We start from the raw sequence: 18918 nt of genomic DNA on the forward strand, positions 1-18918 counted from the left end.
GCAACCAAATTGTGATATATCCATCTAATAGAATACTATTCAGCAACAAAAATGAACAAACTACTGATACATCCAACAACATAGATGACTCTCAAAATGGTTACACTAGTACAAGTATCCAGAAACGCGCCCCCCCCCCCAAAAAAAAATAAATAAATAAATAAAACAAGAGTACACACTGGATGATTTCAGCTATATGGAATCCTAGAAAATCATGACAGAAAGCAGATCTGTGGTTTGGGACAGATTTCAAAGGAGCACACGGAGATTTTGGGGGATGATGGATGTGTTATCTTGATTGTGGCGATGGTTTCTGGGACATCATAACAAGACCTCAGGGCGAACAGAAATAGAAATGGATTTCTTGACCACCCTAGTGAAAGCAACCATGACTTAAGTTAATTGGCTGTTTGTTCTCACCAGCGAAGTTATCTGTGACTTAGTTCTGCTGTTGCATTGTAGTGATACCTCATACCACCCCCCACCCCGTCTTCCTGTCCACTTTCTTATTTCAAATCTTACACTACTAAGAATATGTAAATGAAAATATTTTAAATTCTCAAATGCAGTTATGACATCCTTCCAAATAATACAATTTAAGTGTTGTGGAGTTTTTTTCTCTCTCTCTTTTTTATTTTTTAGGGGTTAGCATGTACAACGGGAAAATGCTTTTAGCCAATAGACTTGTTAACTATAATCACAAATAGTATCTACTTCGAAGTTGCTGAGAAACTAGATCTTAAATGTCCTCACTGTAAAAAGGAAATGATAGAACATGATGGAGATGTTAGCTAACACTATGGTAATGGGATTGCGATGTATAAATTTATCTAATCCGCGTAGTCTACACCTTCTAGGTCCACGATGTTAAATGCCAACTTTATGTCAGTTTTTTAATGAAGCCAGACTGACTTGGATTTGAAGGCCAGTTTTGCCATTGACTGGACTTGGACTTGTGTTTTGTCAGTTAATTTCCCTGATCCTGTTTCCTCACCTGTAATATGGGGAAAACAGCTATATTTTCAGGGTTGTTATGAAGACTAGAAGTAACTATCTACTGTGGTATTCAGTAAAGCATTTGCATGCTATTATACACTGTACATCCAGTCTTTGGAATGATGCACTGTGTACTGTGCTCACGGCAACCCTACAGTCGTCAAACACACAGCCGGCGAGCGCCTTGACAGGTGGGACGTGTGAAATAGTGAGCTTGCCTTTCTTTGCACCATGGCCTGATGCGTTCACTCTCCTTTACCTGTGCGCAGTGCACCTGGTGGACATTTGGAACGTCATAGAAGCTCTGCGGGAAAATGCGCTGAACAACCTGGACCCGAACACGGAACTCAACGTGGCTCGCCTGGAGGCTGTGCTCTCCACCATTTTTTACCAGCTCAACAAGCGGATGCCCACCACACACCAGATCCACGTGGAGCAGTCCATCGGCCTCCTGCTCAACTTCCTGCTGGCGGCCTTTGACCCGTGAGTGCCTTCTGAATGGCGGTTAGGTTTTACATGTTCCTCTTGTACCTTCTTGGTCTTTATTGCAGATAATTTTCCCGAGCAACCTGCTGCCTCTTTCATCTTGATCAGATACTTATTTCAATAAAGTGTCTCTGTGTTTGACATAAATTTTAAGTGCTGTGGAAAAGGCTAGAGAGTAAAATAGGAAATTGAGTACAATTGTATTTTATGTCCTGACCTGTATTTAACTCAGCCCATGCTTTCTAGAAGCTGTGGACGCTTGAAAGTGTGCGATGGCGTGCCAGGGAAGCGATTTAATGAAGCTTGCAGAGGGGGGATGTTTTTCACTCTCTTCTTTGCAAATTGCCCAAGACAGTGTTTCTGAGGGGAAGCGACAAGACCCTGGAGTGAACAGTGAGAGGTGGGAAGGGGTGTCGGGGTCAGCCCGGTGAGAGTAGCTATGACCTGCCTGGCATGGCCTGGCCGAGGACGTGCCGCGTAACGCAGAGTGAAGCTGTCCACGCACCACGATTGAAACCCAGCCTCATTCTCTTATCATTTCCCCTCACGGAATCAGAGAATTTCAGAGCTGCCTGAGATCTTAAAGATTGTGCTTCCAAATCTCCTTTTTTATGGGTAAAGGAGCTGAAGCACAAAGGGACTGTCATTGTCCGGGGCCTCAGCGTGCAGGGGCAGGGCGGGCGCTTAGGTATTCAGCCGAGGTGCCTTTTCCACGGCATCGTGCAGCCTTGTGAGAGAGGAAAACGCCCCTGAATTACATGATCAGCCTGTAATTTCAAAGGGGTTCTTGTGAAAGCCTCGGGCCTAGAGATGGTATCAACGCCTCCACTTTCGCGACTGGCTTTGAATATGAAAAAGGGAAATTACTAACTTGACCTTTCGGCAGTCTCACTTTAAGACTCTCGGAAGCGTTCCAGCCTCAGTCTCATGGTCTGGCCAGTGCTCAGGAATATGTAAGGCGGGCACAGGGGATGGTCCAGCCAGGCTAACGTTTTTATGCCCCTGACTTACAAAAGTCACCCTCTGTGCCTTTGCAACCCCGGGCACTAACAGAAGTGTTTGTGCTCAGTCTGACCAGTATGCATTGTTGCTTCTGAGATTCTTATGGTCTGAGAAATTCTTAAGTTGCAGTAAACAATTCTGTGCTCAGTCTGTACCGACCTCAGAACTGATGTACTGCTTTGGGCTAATCGCTATGATAACCGAGCAGGGCAGGTAGAGAGGCTGTGGTTCCACAGGACAGGTGGCAGGAAGGAGCCAGGCCATGGAAGTCCTAGAAGGAGCGTTCCCATCCTGTCCCCTTAGCAAGAGCAGGGCAGCTTGCAGACTCACCCGTCGAGTCTTTAAGGGACTTACTTGTAATAAGCGTCATAATGGAAAATATAAAGAGAGTTATATAATTTCCTGCTCACTCTTAGAGTACTACTGGGTGACTCATAAAGAATCAAAGCTAAAAGATAATTTGGGCCCATTCTATAAATATGGAAACGGGGCAGATTAATAATAAGGAAGGGGGATTTAGTAAAATATATGGGACTGAAACTAATAGGGTTATATTTTTCACTATTGTTTAGACATATTGGGGAGATCATTTCAAAAAATAGAGCTGTAACTGTTTTTTAAATAACTATGATACTATGGCTGAATTATTTCAAGAATGATGAGCGCTAAGCTTAAGGACTATACCAAGGTCAGGCGCAGGTCACACAAATGTTCAGAAGAAACCTTTGCTTGGTCCCTACTCTTCACACAGATATGAAGGCCTGTCATCTCATTGTAGTAGATGGATAGACACATCTACATAGAGAGATCTCATGGTAGAGACACATTCACACGGGGCCCCAGCCTGAAGGTACTTCTGCCTTCGGTCCTTTGACAGAGCAGATGAGTATATGCCATTCTACTGATAATCAAATTTCCCCTCTTGTGGCTTTTCACATCTTAGACAATGTGAGATATAAGCTACCAGGAAGTACTGATATCTGAAAATTCAAATTAGAAGTGAATATAAGAAGAGAAACAAGAATAATATGAATGTTGATCTCTTTCTTATTATTGTAAACTCCTGTTTATCCAAATGAGATCCAGTATGGAAATCTGATGTCACCTCCTACCACCTGTCCCGTGACCCACCCAAGTGTTTATAAAGGAGCCCTGTATTGTGGTCGACATGAATGAGCCTGATACTAGAAGATCAAGGATGTGCTGTTGCTATTATAGAATCACACATTTAAGAGATTTTCTTTTATTTGTTGTATTTAAATGAACAGATTAAGAAGGAAAAAAATAATAAAATCCAAAGTAAAAGTTAGAGATACCTTAAGAACCTGGTCTCAAAAGAGATAATGAAAAAATAAAAAAGGAAAGAGATTACACCAATGTAAATTCATGAAAAATAAGAACTTGGATTCAAAGAAAAGTGGTCATTATTTTCATGGTGCCTTAAAATTCACCAGACCTACCCAGTTGGACTCTGCCAAGAAAATGATCTGAAATAAGGACAGATCTCTTTGGGGTATTCTAAGGACTTTTATTGTTATTCTTTTTTAGAAAATTGAAAGTACAAAAGAAAAATAACATGGCAGAAAGTCAGATGAAAATCATTATTATTTAAACAACTTTATTGAGGTAGAATGGTTACCTTGAAAGTAATTCTTAAAAGTGTGGCCTTGTCGAGAGGTAAGGTCTCGAATCGGATACACGGTGGAGCAATTCACCTCTCGTGGCTGACTTGCGCATCCTTTCCCAGCTCCCAGCTCCTTATATCTGGTTCTGCTGTTCTCTTCTAGCGCATGTCTTACTGTTCATCTGCCTGGCTCCCATAAGCTGCCTTAGAGTGGAACCAGGTCTTCTTCTTTGTACGCGCAGCACCCAGTATACTACACAGCTCATAATGAATCACCCAGTGAGTGAATGAATGAATGAAAATCAAAGAATGACTTTTCTTAGCTCTTGTCACACTGATTTCATTGTTTTCTGAGATTCAGTCCTCCTTGATCTCTGATATATTACCAAGACTAGTGAGTCCAAGTTTGCTCTGTCACCAAGATTCACACCCTCTATTTTAACTTCTGCTCCACAAGAGAAGAAAATCAAACATTCACAGTCCCTAATGCACATGGTCCTATTTTCACAAAAGATTTCAATACACTTACTCTCTTCCTATTCCTGGGAAAGACTAATATCAATTTAGTCTGTTAACTTAATCTCATTTCAACTCAGGAGAATCTTTCTTGTTAGGATAGTTCCTCATAAAGTAGATTATGGGACAATGGCCTTGTTTTCGGCAAACGTTATTTTCACATATATTCAGCCACTCAAAACTCATAGTAGGACAGTGGTAAATATTAAAAGGAGGGGTGACTTTCCTATTTTCAGGGGTCCAGCTCCATTTTTCAGGCCAATTCTCTAATGATGATAATATAATCATTGTAATAATAGCTAAGATGCCCTCCTCATTTACTGTGTCCCAACAATCTTACAGATCTGGCACTATATTATCATAATTCTCCAGGGTGAGTAAGTGATGAAGCTGAGACAAGAGGTTAAATAATTTACAGGTCGTACAGCTGCATACTAGATGAGGTGAGTGGAGAGAAAAGTCAAAATCATTTTGTTTCAGGAAGCAGTTTAAGTTCATTTCTATTCATGCTTTCTGTTTCATTTTTTAAATGAGAATTAATGGACTTTCCCCCCAGGCTTTCCCTGCTTATTACAGGATATTATTATTACCCTCACATTTCTAGCCTTTTCGGTGTGTGGTATTTAGACATATTTGACAGAGTGTGTGTGAAAGATATATTTGGACTTAACAAGTTACACATTGTAGATTTAGAGCCATTTTTATGACTGCCATCCAGAACTCAGATCCATTGTACAATAGTCTCTCATAGAGAATACAGAATACAAAATCCTGGTCTTTTCCTGTCTGTTTGACATATGGCACCTTGCTGAGCCATTTGAACATCCATTACCACTGCTGACCGTGCCACCCCCCACCCCAGCCCCCGACACGATGAAAAGAACCACAACACTATTAAGATGGATGGATGTGAAATAATCCTGGAATTCTGCCAAAATCCTTCTGCCTTTTGAGTTTTAAAAATTATTCTGATGTTTAATGCAAGACGTGCTACAAAGAGCGTGGCCATTTCTCTGTGCAAAAACAAAACATGTTGTTCACTTTTGAGGCAAAGGAAAAAGAGAAGAGTCATATGAAACCAAATGTTTTTCTTTTTTTTCTTCATTACCCATATGGCTAGAACGAAATATTTAAAATTTTGCTTACTTGGCTTTTCTATGCACATCTTAAATTCGAGATATCCATAGAATTTTCTCATCTAGTCACTAAAATTTTGTTCTGGAAGAAAATACTTACGTTGCTAAAAATGGAATCACTTTCTGAAGAGTTTTCACAGCTGTAGATAAATTGAACATCTCAATGCCACTCCCCTTCCTGACTTATACTCTGGATGAGTAGCAGATGGGATTTCATGGGGGTAAGGGAGACAATGTCAACAGTATTGCCCCCTTCCATTCTGGAGAAACTTCTGGCAAACTCACCTGGCCCAGTGCTATGAGAGCTTCTCTTCCCAGACAGTTTACTAACCTCTGGGATGCCAGAGTCAAATGAGGAGTTTCTACCTGTCCATATGTTAGCTTCACTACCCCCAAAACAAGAGTTATGTATGTGATCTAGGCCAAATTACGTATGTGATCACTTCTAAATTCAAGGGATCACATGACTGTACAATCTAATATTAAGGGCCATTAAAGTCAATGTTTGCAATTTTACTCAAACACTTAGAATTTCTCAATATAAAACTTAAGCGGTAAGTCAGAAAGCATGTATACATATAAAGAGCTTGCTGTGTGCCAGGTACTAGGATATTACTGGGGATTAGAGATGAATAGGATGCGCTCCCTGCACTTTGTGAAAATGTGTAGTCTGAAAACTAACTGGTTTTCACCTTCCTCTCCAATAGGCTGTGAGTAAAATCCCAGCCTCTTAAGCATTGTCACTACATATCTACTGAGTCACTAAGTGAGTGATGCATATCAGCCAATCATCCCAGGAAAGAAGCCAGAGGCGGAAGTGATGGCGCAGGTTGAGTGTTGTGCCTTTGCGTATCAAACATGCTTACCAAATGTTTTTGTAAAACAGATTGGCAGAAGACGAGCTTCTGATTGTAGTACTCCTAGATAGAGAAAGAATTCCTCCAGCCTGTTCAAAAAAGACTCAGTCCGATTCCAAATCCCACTCTCAGGGACATGAAATTGGTCATGGGATTCTTTCACTTCTGCTTGGAGAACCTCTCAGCCATTTGGAGAAAATGTACATTCTGTTTTGAATCCGGCCCGGCATCCCAGACCTATCCTTATCTATTGGTTGTTTTTCCTTCTTGTCGAAGCAGATTTTCCCGCCCAGACAACTTTCCCCTGAAGATAATACATTCTTAGTTCAAAGAAATCGGCTTTTCTCTGTAAACTCATGGAATCTGAGCATAATGACTCACTTTTTATTAGGATGAGTCAAATGTTTTTAAGATAGACAGACAGACACGCTGCAAATCTCCATATAGTAACCCAAGGGAGCGAGCTTTCTTTGTTTCCATCATCAATCAGTTGCCCCTCAGAAAATTTTGAAAACATGCAAAGTCAGAAAACAAATTATAAAGGGAAATTTTTATTTTAAAAAAAGGAAACATTGATTTATGAAGCAATTCCAATTTGTACCTTTGATAATTTGCTAGTTCTTTTAAATACCCGTTTAGTTATTACCTAAATACCAATATAACCATATAATTGGGTGTTTTTTGACATCAAGCTAGAACAGGAAAGTAAAGTTTGCATCAGCAAAACCTTCAGTGTAATTGGCTTATAAGTGGGATATATTCCATTATGCCAAAAAGACAAATAGTGGAGGAGGGCGGGGGGGTGGAGAGAGTAAAGTATGTTTTATCCATTGTGTTCTCACTCTACATTGAAAAAGAAAATATTAAAATAAATAAAATTTTTACATTGAAAATAAACTTATTTTTTTTAATAAAAAAAGACAGGCTAATAGTAAATATCTGTTTTAAACTTCCACTGTATCTTTTATGCTATTACAACGTCAGCTGCACTAAAGCTTGACTTTACAAAGAAAAGCTATGTGGTCCTGTCATCAATCACTGATTCCCAATGAAGCACAGAACCTCAGGCACATCGGCTCTGTGACGTGTTTCTCGGGGTGGCCATAGAACTGCACGTGAAGTGCAAGGCATGCTGCCATGGCGTTTCATAAAAGCGAGAGAAGAGATAGACGTTCTCCGGTGCTCTCCAGGGCTCGCCCATGCGGAGGCGGCCTGGCCCGCAGCCTTAGGGACAAGCTATGGTTTTCCTCTGCCGTACACTCTGGCAGGGCTGCTTCCCAAGTGGTGGCCGACAGCCAACACCCCATATGTTGGGCTTTACTGCTTCACTCCTAGAGGCTTGGCACGTGCTGACTCACTTTGGAACAATAGGCTGCTTTCCTGCCCGTTTGCACACGACTCCGGAAAGCTTCCTGTTATCCATCCTCCTGAGCTTGACTTTCCACTTCCTGGCCATGGACGGGTCTCACTGACTGTTCCCGAGTCAAACGGCCCCGATGAAGGACCATTTCTAATGAGAGTAGTTCCTACATTTCTTCACTGGGGATGGAGCCAGCTTCTCTCTGCTGCTCACTTCTTTATTTAATGCCAATTCTTTCTTCACACAAAAGTAGGGACCCTGATCCCAAGATGACAGTAAAGAGTAGCCTTTGTTATGGAATCTTGTCAAAAGCCTTTAGAAAATCTTTCTCTCCCCTCCCCCCACCCGTTCCTTCACCCTGTTGTATCTACTGAAAATGTTCAAAAAGAAAAGGAAAGGAAAGGAAGGATCCATCTGTATTTAAGTCTCCATTGTGGAGTCAGTCATCTCCACTCACTCCTCCAACTCCTTAAAGGTTTGTCAGTGGTCTGAACACAGCCACCTCTGACTCCTTCTTCCCGACAGGGGTCACATTTGCCATCTGGCACCGTAGCCTGCATAACAATGCATTCCAGTGGGCTAATTTCACCCTTGAGTTCCTGCAGAGCTCTCATTGAGCTGCCCTCCACTTGGTGATTTACCGAGATTTATTGTATCAATTTGGCAGAATAGCTCCGATACAACCACTGTTGGGTTTCATAGCATTAATCTTGCATTTCCAGGAACAATACAGGACTGGCAATCTCCCTATGATCTTCTTCATTAAAAGCTGAGATTTAAGCATTCACCCGTGAGCTCTCATCATTTCATCCTTTGGAGATCGCTCTGTTCCAACATCATCTGTGGTCTGTTCCCTTTCTTGAGTTAAATTGTTCGCTCCGAATCACTGAAAGAAACTCATATTGCTCTTAAAGTCTCACACATAATGCTGTTCAATTTCTTTGCATTTTGAAGACTACTTTATCTCTGTATTGCTCCTGTCCCGCCACGCTGTGTAGACTTTCCTGTTCTTATCTGAGCCATGTTTCAGTTTAGGAAAAGAAACTAATTCTTTCATAAAATAAAATTTTTTATATTTCTAGTTATCCATGCAATTGGGAATGCAGGGGACATGGAATAACTTTTAATCGGGTGGTTTTTTACAAAATGATTGCATTTTTATTATAGATGCCTGCTCTGAAAGTAGTAAACAACATAATGAGTGGCCATTCAAAATTCTGCCAACACCAATTAAACGATTAATAGTCAGTAATTAATATAAGAAATGTATTGTTCAGTGACTCTGTGTGAGACAAAGTGCAAAGCACTGAAATTCACCTAACTCAGAAGGCAGTCCTGCCCCCAAGGTCTCTCAGTGTGGAGTTGAGTCACATGCATACATGCAAATGAACAAGTCAAGGTCACACGGTGTAGATCCCACATAAAAGGCAAAAGTGCAGGGGATAGCCATTGCCTCCACATCCGGGAGGTGAGCAATAAAACTATTTTCAGAGCAGAGTGAATGAAGCTGTTGAGCTGGGTCTTGATGAATGGGTGGGAGAGTCCTGGGAAGGGCGGAGGCCTTAAACAGGGGGACTGTGGTGTGCAGTGCAACAGAAATGGAGCCGATAAGACTGAAGACTAAAAAGGCTAAAACCAAATCCTTAGGCAAACAGAGCAAGAAGGGTTTTAAATAATGAAATAACATGGCTGAATTTGTGATATGAGCATTCAAACAGGATATTTAAGAGGCTATTACAGTGTTAAAGCAAAAGCTGCTGGAAGAAATGGCAGTGGGAATGGGAAGAAAAGAATGAGTTCAATGTACAGTGAAGAGGGATATTTGAATGCCTTCAACATGTGTTCGGGTGTTAGGGAGTTTAGGAAGAGCAAGAAGTCAAGGCTGAACCCCATCCCAGGATTCACTGGGTAACTAGGTACACAGCGATTCTAATAATCAGAAGGACTGGAGGAGGAAGAGCAGGTTAGTAATAGGATTGGCTCACTATTATGGTGAAGCTCTGTAAAGGTGATGAGTTCTATTTTGAACACACTTGGTTTGACATGGAATATCCAAGTGAAGATTTCCAATGAGTAAATACATAGTCTTGTGTCCAGGCTTAGAAATATAAATGGGGGTGTCACTAGCAGAGGGTTCATTCGGTTTTGCATTCTAGCTAGGTGTTTTTCAGGCGCTCTGCTAAGACTGACAACAACAACGATGAACAACAAATGATCTCACTCTGAAGTCTAGTAAGGAACAAAGACACAACTATTTATTACATCTTATTTTCCTAATATGTCAGCTATAGGAATCTTATTCATATAAATGATTCATCCTATATACTATTCCCTTGTCAATAAAGACTTGACTTACCTTTCAGCCACATTATTTTTTTAAATAACTCTTGGTCATTCTTAAGAGTAACAACTATCAAAGCAGTGAATTACTAATTCTGTATGATACACTTTCTGATTCTAAGGATGTAAGAATAAAGAGTTTATTCCAGCTAGAAAGTCATTACCTGGAATATTACACTTCTTACAGTATGCCCTTTGTATCACACTTTGTGAAGGGCAAGTTAGTTATGCTTCATAAATCAGTGAAGATTTGGCAGCTCTGGTGTCATTTAGGTAGAAGGAGAACCAGTCAAAAAGAGCTTTTATTTTTGTCCCTTTAAAATACCAGCTCCCTTTGAAAAGTAGGTGGATCAACCTAAGTACAGTTGGCTTGTGGGAAAGAAATGATCATTGGGGGAAAAAATGTGTGATTAAAAAGTCCTCATAGTTACTCTAACAAAAGTCAGGAATTCACTGACCAAAAAAATCGGAAGCAGTGTTTAAATAAATTGTAGAAATGGTGGAATTGTCATTAATAAAACTATTTTAAGAAACCCATGTTCTGTGACTTTAACCCGTATTTAAATGATACATATCCCTCTGGCTGCCAGTCCATGCTTTGAGCAAGGTGCCATCTACAAAGAATAACTTGAAGAGTCTGCTGGCTCTTGAAAGAAGGAAACTGATTGGACAGTTGTTTGGAAATGTGTGTTGACTTGTATTCACAACCTTTGCTAAATGGATTGTTCACATAATGCATCAGCTGTCCTGTGAGTTCTACAGAACAGAAAATGTCAAACCTTGTTACTGGAAGTTCTCCAAATGACATCTTTTTTTTTCTTTTCTATTATCATGAAACAGGGAAGGCCATGGCAAAATTTCAGTATTTGCTGTCAAAATGGCTTTGGCCACATTGTGTGGAGGGAAGATCATGGACAAATTAAGATGTAAGTTGTTCTTCGTGTTTCTCTTCACTTATCTCACCTCCACACCACATTTCCCTCTTCCTCAGTCCTGCCATGTCCCCCTGCTCACCTGTGACTTTCCTCATGTTGTGACAGTTGTTTGAAATATGATCTTTTTTAAATTATATTTTTATTGATTTCAGAGAGGAAGGGAGAGGGAGAGATAGAAACATCAGTGATGAGAGAGAATCATTGATCAGCTGCCTCCTGCATGACCCACCCTGGGGATTGAACCTGCAATCCGGACATGTGCCCTGACCATGGAATCGAACAGTGACCTCCTGGTTCATAGGTTGATGCTCAACCACTGAGCCACACTGGCCAGGCTGAAATATGATCTTTATTGATCTTCATTGATGGTTGGATTTTGTCATAGAAATATTTTCATATTAGATAAGTGTTAATGAAAGGAATGTTTTCCTTCTACTTACAGATTATTATTATTGATAACTTGTTGAGTGTTACCAACTAGACTTTGTGATATTATAGTAAGATGTATTTTCTTTCAAGTTCATTGTACTGTACTGCCCTATAGACAAGTCCATCATTATAAGGACTTGAAGGACTGCCTTCCTTTTTTAGGTAATCCAAAGCCAAAGCTCCCGGTATGTTTCTTCATTCTCAGGGAGTGCTGTTCAGATCGCTAGAAACTCCAACCGTGCCGGAGTAAACATGCCCAGGGTAGGGGGCATGGTAATTGCGTAGAGACACTGTAGACTGAGAATTAACTGGACGCCAATCAAAGCATGGTAGCCACAGTACAGTGAGTGATTATGGGGCTTTTATGTACCTTTGTCACTAATATGTAGAGTTTTAAATGGATAGAACAGTGGGAGTGTTTTGGTTGGTTGATTTGCTGTAGGTAAAGAAGCTGAGACTCAGAGAGTTAAAGTAAATTACATACTTTAAAAGTAAAATGGCACCAGATGTGAAGCCTGGCTATTTTCCCTATACCCGTGTTATGTATAGAATCACCTGGAATGCTTTTTAAAACATGGATTTCGGATCCCACTCCCAGAATTTCTGATTCAGTGGCCCGAGGGTGGAGGTGTGGGAGCAAGAATTTTCATATGTAGCCCGTTTCAAATGATGGACATGCTGCCATTTAAAAGAAAAATTTTCATTTAACCCTCTCCCTTAGCCTAAATATCATGAGTTTACGTCGCCATGTTGAGTAAGAGAACGCTGTGATGGGAACGAGGAGGCCCAGGGTGTAAGCCCACCTGTGTGACTGCTTATTGAGTTACCCTGTGGACATTAGACAAATGGGTGTGTTTTTCAGACTAAAGAAAAATACTTATTCAGTGTCATGCCGACAGGCCCCTGGATGAAAGGGTCCCACGTTAAAATAAGTTTGAGGAAAACTGGAGAGAATCGTTTTCCGCAGTTTGGGACTCGCAGCCCTTCATCAACCAGGTTGGTCCTGTGCCACCAAGGACCCTGATGGTTCCCGTGTGTCCTCTCAGCTCTCCTCGGGGACAAGCGGGTGTGGCAGGAGTAATTGGCTACAAATCAATGAGAAATTGTCAAAAGCAAAACAAGTAGAAAACCACAGACAATGTAAAGCTGAGTTTTGAAAACTGCTTTTAAATGCATCAGAAGGGACAACAAACCCAGGTTGCAGCACAATTTCCAATGCTCAGGGCCACCAGGAGCCAGTCAACATGCGGGGTGTTCCCTGTGCACCTGCAGGCAGCCGAGAGTGCGCGCATCCCCTGCAGTCATCGGGCTCAGCACCCTAAACAAACTGACCTAAGACAGTCCTCCTGTCAAATTGCCCTTGCTGTGATTATAGCTGTTGTTTTGTTGCTTGTTTCTGTGGCCTGCTGTTTTATTGAGATGGAGCGCTTGTTTACATTTCTGCTCGGGGCTCCTGGGTCGTCCTGAGGGCCTTAAGGCATTCTGAACTCAATGCTGTGGGCCTGGGATGCCAAGTGCTCCCCTAGAGCTTCTGGGAGGCTTGTTTTGTTTTCTTTAAAAGACCAGTATTACGTCAAGCACCGAGCACTGTCTGCTTGTGGAGCTTCTGTTACTCAACTGGTTGTTCGGCCCCCACGCCTGTCCCCAAGGTAGTGTTTCTAACTCACTGGCCTGCCTTAAAGTCTTCAGTGCCTCCCCAGCATCTTCTGGACACAGTCTACACTCCTTCGTGGAGCGTTGGAAGCCCTCCCTACCCACCTCCCCTCCTACCATGCACCGTGTGGCTCCTGACACAGTGCGCTACTTGCAGATGGGCGCGTGCGTTGTGCTTGAGCATGTGCCTCCGCACGTCCTGACCCAGCTTCCTAAGCCTGGCTAACCCTGATTGTCCTTGACACCAGCCTAGCACTCACCTCTGTGAGGAAACCCTCCCTGACCCACTGCTGCCTCTGGGAGCCCCCTCTCTGAGCTCCTGTACACCCTACTATTCCCACCTTCACACCACCATGCTATCATGTATGCTGCCATGTGATGCATGATGTACACATGTTGCTGTCATCCTCAACAGACTTGGACCTCCCAGAGGGCAAGACTAGGACCTGCTTATTTTTCTGTATATTCACTGCTGAGCACAATTACATACATTTAGTACGAGCTAAGTTAATTTTAGTTGAGTAAATCAACAAATATAAATTCTTCTACAGCATCTATCATTGTATGGCGCTATAGGAAAAACAAAGGTGGTTAGAGTATCATTTGGGGCCTTGCAGAGCAATTCCAATAGGCAGGGAACTATATGAAGTAAAGACAGAAAAAAATGCGATTCAAATTTAATAATAAAAATAGCTACCATTTCCTGTGTGCTAGGTGCCACGCACTATTTGAGTGCTTTACATCTCTGTGCTTTTCACCTGTTACCTAATTTAATCTTTGAAATGGCCCTCCATTTGGTATACATACATATGTATTACATACTATAAGCATATTACATATGTATATGTATATATGTAAGACAGAGAGCCTAGAACTAAGGTACAAACACTTACTTTGATAGCTTCTTCAGAGTCCCCTCATTTGTTTTTAAAAAGCTGAGTGGCATTAACAGTCACTTCCCTTTCATCCCAGTGACCGAGCCCTAGTTTGGCTGTTGCTTCACAAACTTCATCAACATAAATGAGGCTCATATTAGCTTCAAGTCAGCGAAAGTTCACTGTTGCTACTCCTCCTGCTTTCGCTCTAGTTAGAGATGTTGGCTAAATCCTTTCCTGGGAGATTTGGAAGGCCTCGTCTACTTCTCAAAATGTGCCCTGGCCTAGACAAGACAAGCCTTGGAGGCCGTCAGGATGGCCCAATGATGCGCAAACCAACCTGCCTAAAAACGAACAAGACGGCAGCTCTAAGACACAAGTCCATGGGTTTTCCTAGGTTTCTTCTACCTCCTCCCCCCACCACCACCCTTTCGTTGGAATTCTCGAGTTTCTCTATTTGGAATTACATAAAGAGTTGTAGTTCTGCCTTTGGCAACCTTTTTATTTTTGACTAATTATAATGAAACACAAGAGATATAATTCATTAGGTAAACAACATTGTGAAGGTGGATGAGAACATTAATTTTGTTGCTCACGTAGAATTTCTATAGCCTCATGGTTGATAAACTATTTGAAACACAGTAGAAATCCTTTAAAACTGGAGGATTTAAAGAAAATGAGAGCCAATTCACATCCTTATCACATAATTCAATAAAAGTCTGTAATGTGGTTAGCATCTGATTGCGGTATGAGGGAATGTCTCCAGATTACATTTCGACCTTGAAAAATTAAGCCCAAAATGAAGAGAGGTAACACACTGCATTGCCAGTAGTTTACCCCAGCAGCTGGGCTGGCCTCATTACACTCCAGCATGGTGGCAAACTCTATGATAGGACACCCTTTCGTTCCAGTGGTGACATTTCCACAGAGGAATTAAAGCTCCTTGGGAAGTTATGCCGTTAATATGCATTAAGTGCGCACGGTGGCAGACGCTGAAGAACAGAGGTTCAGGGAAGCCATAGGCTCTGCTGAGAGTCATCTCAGAGCCTGGCTCCACCTCACTGATCACCACAAGGCCAGGCTGCCTCTTGACTGCGTGAGTTCAAAGACCCTTCCCTGTGAACCAAATGCCTTCCACCCAGAACATATGATTTATAGGAAGTTTTCTGCTCCTGTGGAGAGTTAATCAAGTGTTTTCGTTACCTCCTTATCCCCCTTGTGTCGTTCATTTTTCAATATCTTAAACCAAAACCCAAACTTTTTAGTGATAATATGGATATGTATAGCTTTCTAGCTAGACACACACACACACATCATTGCTATAACACAATTTTCATTGTGTGTTTAAAACAAGGTCAGCATAGCCCTGGCTGGTTTGGCTCAGTGGATAGAGCATTGATCCAATGACTGAAGGGTCCCAGGTTCGATTCTGGTCAAGGGCAAGTACCTGGCCCTGGTTGGGGCGTGTGTTGGGAGGCAACCAATCGATGTGTCTCTCTCACTTCGATGTTTCTCTCTCTCTCTCTCTCTCTCTCTCTCTCTTCTCCCCCCCCTCCACTCTCTCTAAAAATAAATGGGGAAAAATCCTCAAGTGAGGATTAACAAAAAGAAGTTAAAATAAAGTTACATTGAAAAAAAACAAGATCAGCATATTTCTCACATATACAAAATTTGCTGCCTTGGGTTATATATGAGTTCATAATTGACCTCAAAATAACAATGTTATATGCTCTGTCTTATCAAAATATGCTAATCTTATCCCAATTACTAGTTAAGGCGATGTGCCAGAATCATCTACAAAGAGATACCAAAGAAAACACCGTGCCAGAAATATTTCAGCATAAAAAATAGCTTTTCCATTATTCTTTCATAGACATGATTTATTCTGCCATATTTGTGTTGTTTGAAACAGATACATTGAACTAAAATAGTGGGGAATGTTTACGTGAATTATAAATATCTTCCCTTTTTCTCCCATCAGATATTTTCTCAATGATTTCTGACTCCAGTGGGGTGATGGTTTATGGACGCTATGATCAGTTCCTGCGGGAAGTCCTTAAACTGCCCACAGCCGTGTTTGAAGGGCCCTCATTCGGTTACACGGAACAGTCAGCCAGGTCCTGCTTCTCTCAGCAGGTAGGAAAGAGCGTGTGTAAGGAAGCAGCTTCTGAACAGCAGCTGCTCTCCTCCTGTGTGTCACTCCAGGCAGTTCTCAGATAAGCAATAACCCATAGCATATCTTCCAGCCTGTGACAAATGTCCTGTGAATCAGTCACTAAACTTCACACACCTCGATAATAATAATAGGCGATGTCTACTGACCACGAGCCAGGCGCCAGGCTGAGCTGTTTACTCTCATTGTCGAATTTAATCCTACAACAACCCTATAGTCTCCGGGTCATTCTCCCTGCCCTATCAAAAGGGCCGAAATGTCCCTCAGCCTCACATGAAACACAAGTCTGACGCACCACCAAGCTTCACCAATGTTTGTCAAAGAAGACGAAAAAGTATGGCCCATGCCGCATCGCACTGTGGGAGTCCCAAAATATGAGAGACGCGGCTCCCTAAATCTTCCAGGACATGGGACATTTAGGGCTCTGAGTGAGGTTCCACCTGAGGTTACTACAAGAGAAGTTATTCTACAAATAACTGCCCTTATTATCTCTCTCAGTTATTCTACAAATGCAGGAGACTGATGTGGGAACTGTGGCAGGTGCCATGACCCACAGCTGGGTAACACTTCATGGAAATGTCAGTCCATCTCTCCGCGTCATTTTCATACTGTCCCTCTCATGGGCAAGTGACGCTTCCAGAATTTTCTCTATGTGATCACCTTGACTTGGCCTCAGTGGAGATAATTCAGTTGTGTGTATAAGTGTAAAACACACTCAGTGTTTTAAATTCTGCCGAACTTAATTTCAAATTGTTTCTTCATACATTAGAGGCTCATTGAACGTCCTGTTCCATCTCAAATGATAGCTGCAGAGCAGCTAAATTAAGCGTATTCTCTGTTCTAAACGACCACAGGTCGGTGAGTTGTTTTTTTATTATGTTTTGTTTTTTATGCAGAAAAAGGTCACGTTAAATGGTTTCTTGGACACGCTCATGTCAGATCCTCCCCCGCAGTGCCTGGTCTGGCTGCCCCTTCTGCATCGACTGGCGAATGTAGAGAATGGTGAGTAGTCACTGCTGAGCGCAGGCGGGCTTTTTAATCATTGAAATTAGCCGGTCAACTCTATGCTTATTAAGCCAAGGTCATTGTTTTAGGGAGATCGATTTTGTTGTTTCGAGCTCTGTTTAGGATGCAACTAACCAGTCTCCCTGATCTTTAACAAGGCCTATGGGTGCACGGTCAAGCTAAGACAGTCAGTGCTAAAAGCTTATTCCATCTCACTGTGTACCCCTCAGTTACAGGTCAGATGTGGCTTAAAGACTTGATACATTAGAGGAACCTCAATAAGGAATGTGATCTTTTCTAGTATTTGTTTTAGGTCTGGATCCCCAATATTGGTTTACCTTGGCATTGACGATTTCTTCCTAGGCACTGGACCAGGAACAGGTGGAGGAGGAAGGGAAAAAATGCATGAGAGAAACTTACTTATCTTTTGTCATGTGCTCCGAATTATAAGCTTTCGGTGGTTGTAGTTATGTAAAGGACAAAAGCCATGCAAACTTTTGAAATGTGCTTTTTTACAAGGGCAAGTATGTCTAGGGTAAAAGGAGTAAATATTGATACCCCCAAGCTTAAATGGAAACCACAGTTCAGAACGAGATTTAAAGAAATTTAAATGTGGAGCAATTCAGTGCCTCCTTCTCTAATCTTTAGATGTTCTTATTTATTATTCAGTTTAAGTCTGAGATTTCTCCAGAATTAAATAGAAAATCATTTATCCCATATCTCTTACTAGAATCTTAACTCCTACACGTTTCTTTAATATACATTGGAGGTAAAGTTAGCTTAAGTTTATGTTCCCATTCAAAACATCTAGCATCTGCCCTTATTATCTCTCTCAGTTAAAAGTAATAAATGTATCCTGTTTTGCTCATGGAGAAGATTTTAAAAATGAATTAAGTCGGTGCTCTGTAATCACTGCCAAGCATAGATTTATTTTTGTATGTTTCTTACTCATCCGCAGAAGCAAAGAGCAATCAAGGTCGGATCATGCAACCTGAGATCATGTTACTGGTCACAGTTCAGGGCTAGTCACCTTCCGTCACGAGGCTGTAATTTCACCCTCTAGCTCAGTACTTCCTGTTGCAGGAAATGGGTTTCGCAGGCCTGTCCCCGAGCAGTTGTCTCTAAATCCAGGGCTCACCCTGCCTTTCCCAGGAGCCAGAAAAGGGAGGACCGATGCTTAGTCCGAAGGCAGTACCTCCAGAGCTGGTTATGCCTTTGTGGTTACAGTTGGCTTTTTACCTTCGTTTATTTTCACATAAATTCTTTTCCCTGGCTGGTTAGCCAGAGAATAATGTGACCAAAGGCAAGAATTGTTGTTGTTTTCAATCTTTAGCTCATAGCGTAGAGACAGTTACTTGGATTTGATCATTTGTTAGCTTTCAATGTCAACTGTTTTACCTTACCTGCTTTATGATTCCAATTTTCTGCCAAAGACAGTTGTATCTCCTGAGCTGTCTGATTATAACTGTATTTAGATCATTTACTTGTCTCTTTGGGCCCTGCCCATCTGCCTCTTAGGAAAGAAAACAAA

General features: G+C 41.7%; 1 protein-coding gene across 4 annotated transcripts in view; it reads left to right on the forward strand.

Annotated features, from left to right (window-relative positions):
- The window catches only part of DTNA (dystrobrevin alpha), a 220965-nt gene that overhangs the window by 137279 nt on the left and 64768 nt on the right, over positions 1 to 18918 (forward strand). For all 4 annotated transcript variants that reach the window (XM_036322190.1, XM_036322191.1, XM_036322193.1 and 1 more), the window contains exons 6-9: positions 1266 to 1479; positions 11158 to 11243; positions 16191 to 16345; positions 17279 to 17384. In XM_036322190.1, the coding sequence (XP_036178083.1) occupies positions 1266 to 1479; positions 11158 to 11243; positions 16191 to 16345; positions 17279 to 17384 (561 nt within the window). The remainder of the gene's footprint in view (positions 1 to 1265; positions 1480 to 11157; positions 11244 to 16190; positions 16346 to 17278; positions 17385 to 18918) is intronic.

The sequence above is a fragment of the Myotis myotis genome, unplaced genomic scaffold (assembly GCF_014108235.1).
Source record: "Myotis myotis isolate mMyoMyo1 unplaced genomic scaffold, mMyoMyo1.p scaffold_m19_p_9, whole genome shotgun sequence".
In the NCBI taxonomy this organism is placed as follows: Eukaryota; Metazoa; Chordata; class Mammalia; order Chiroptera; family Vespertilionidae; genus Myotis; species Myotis myotis.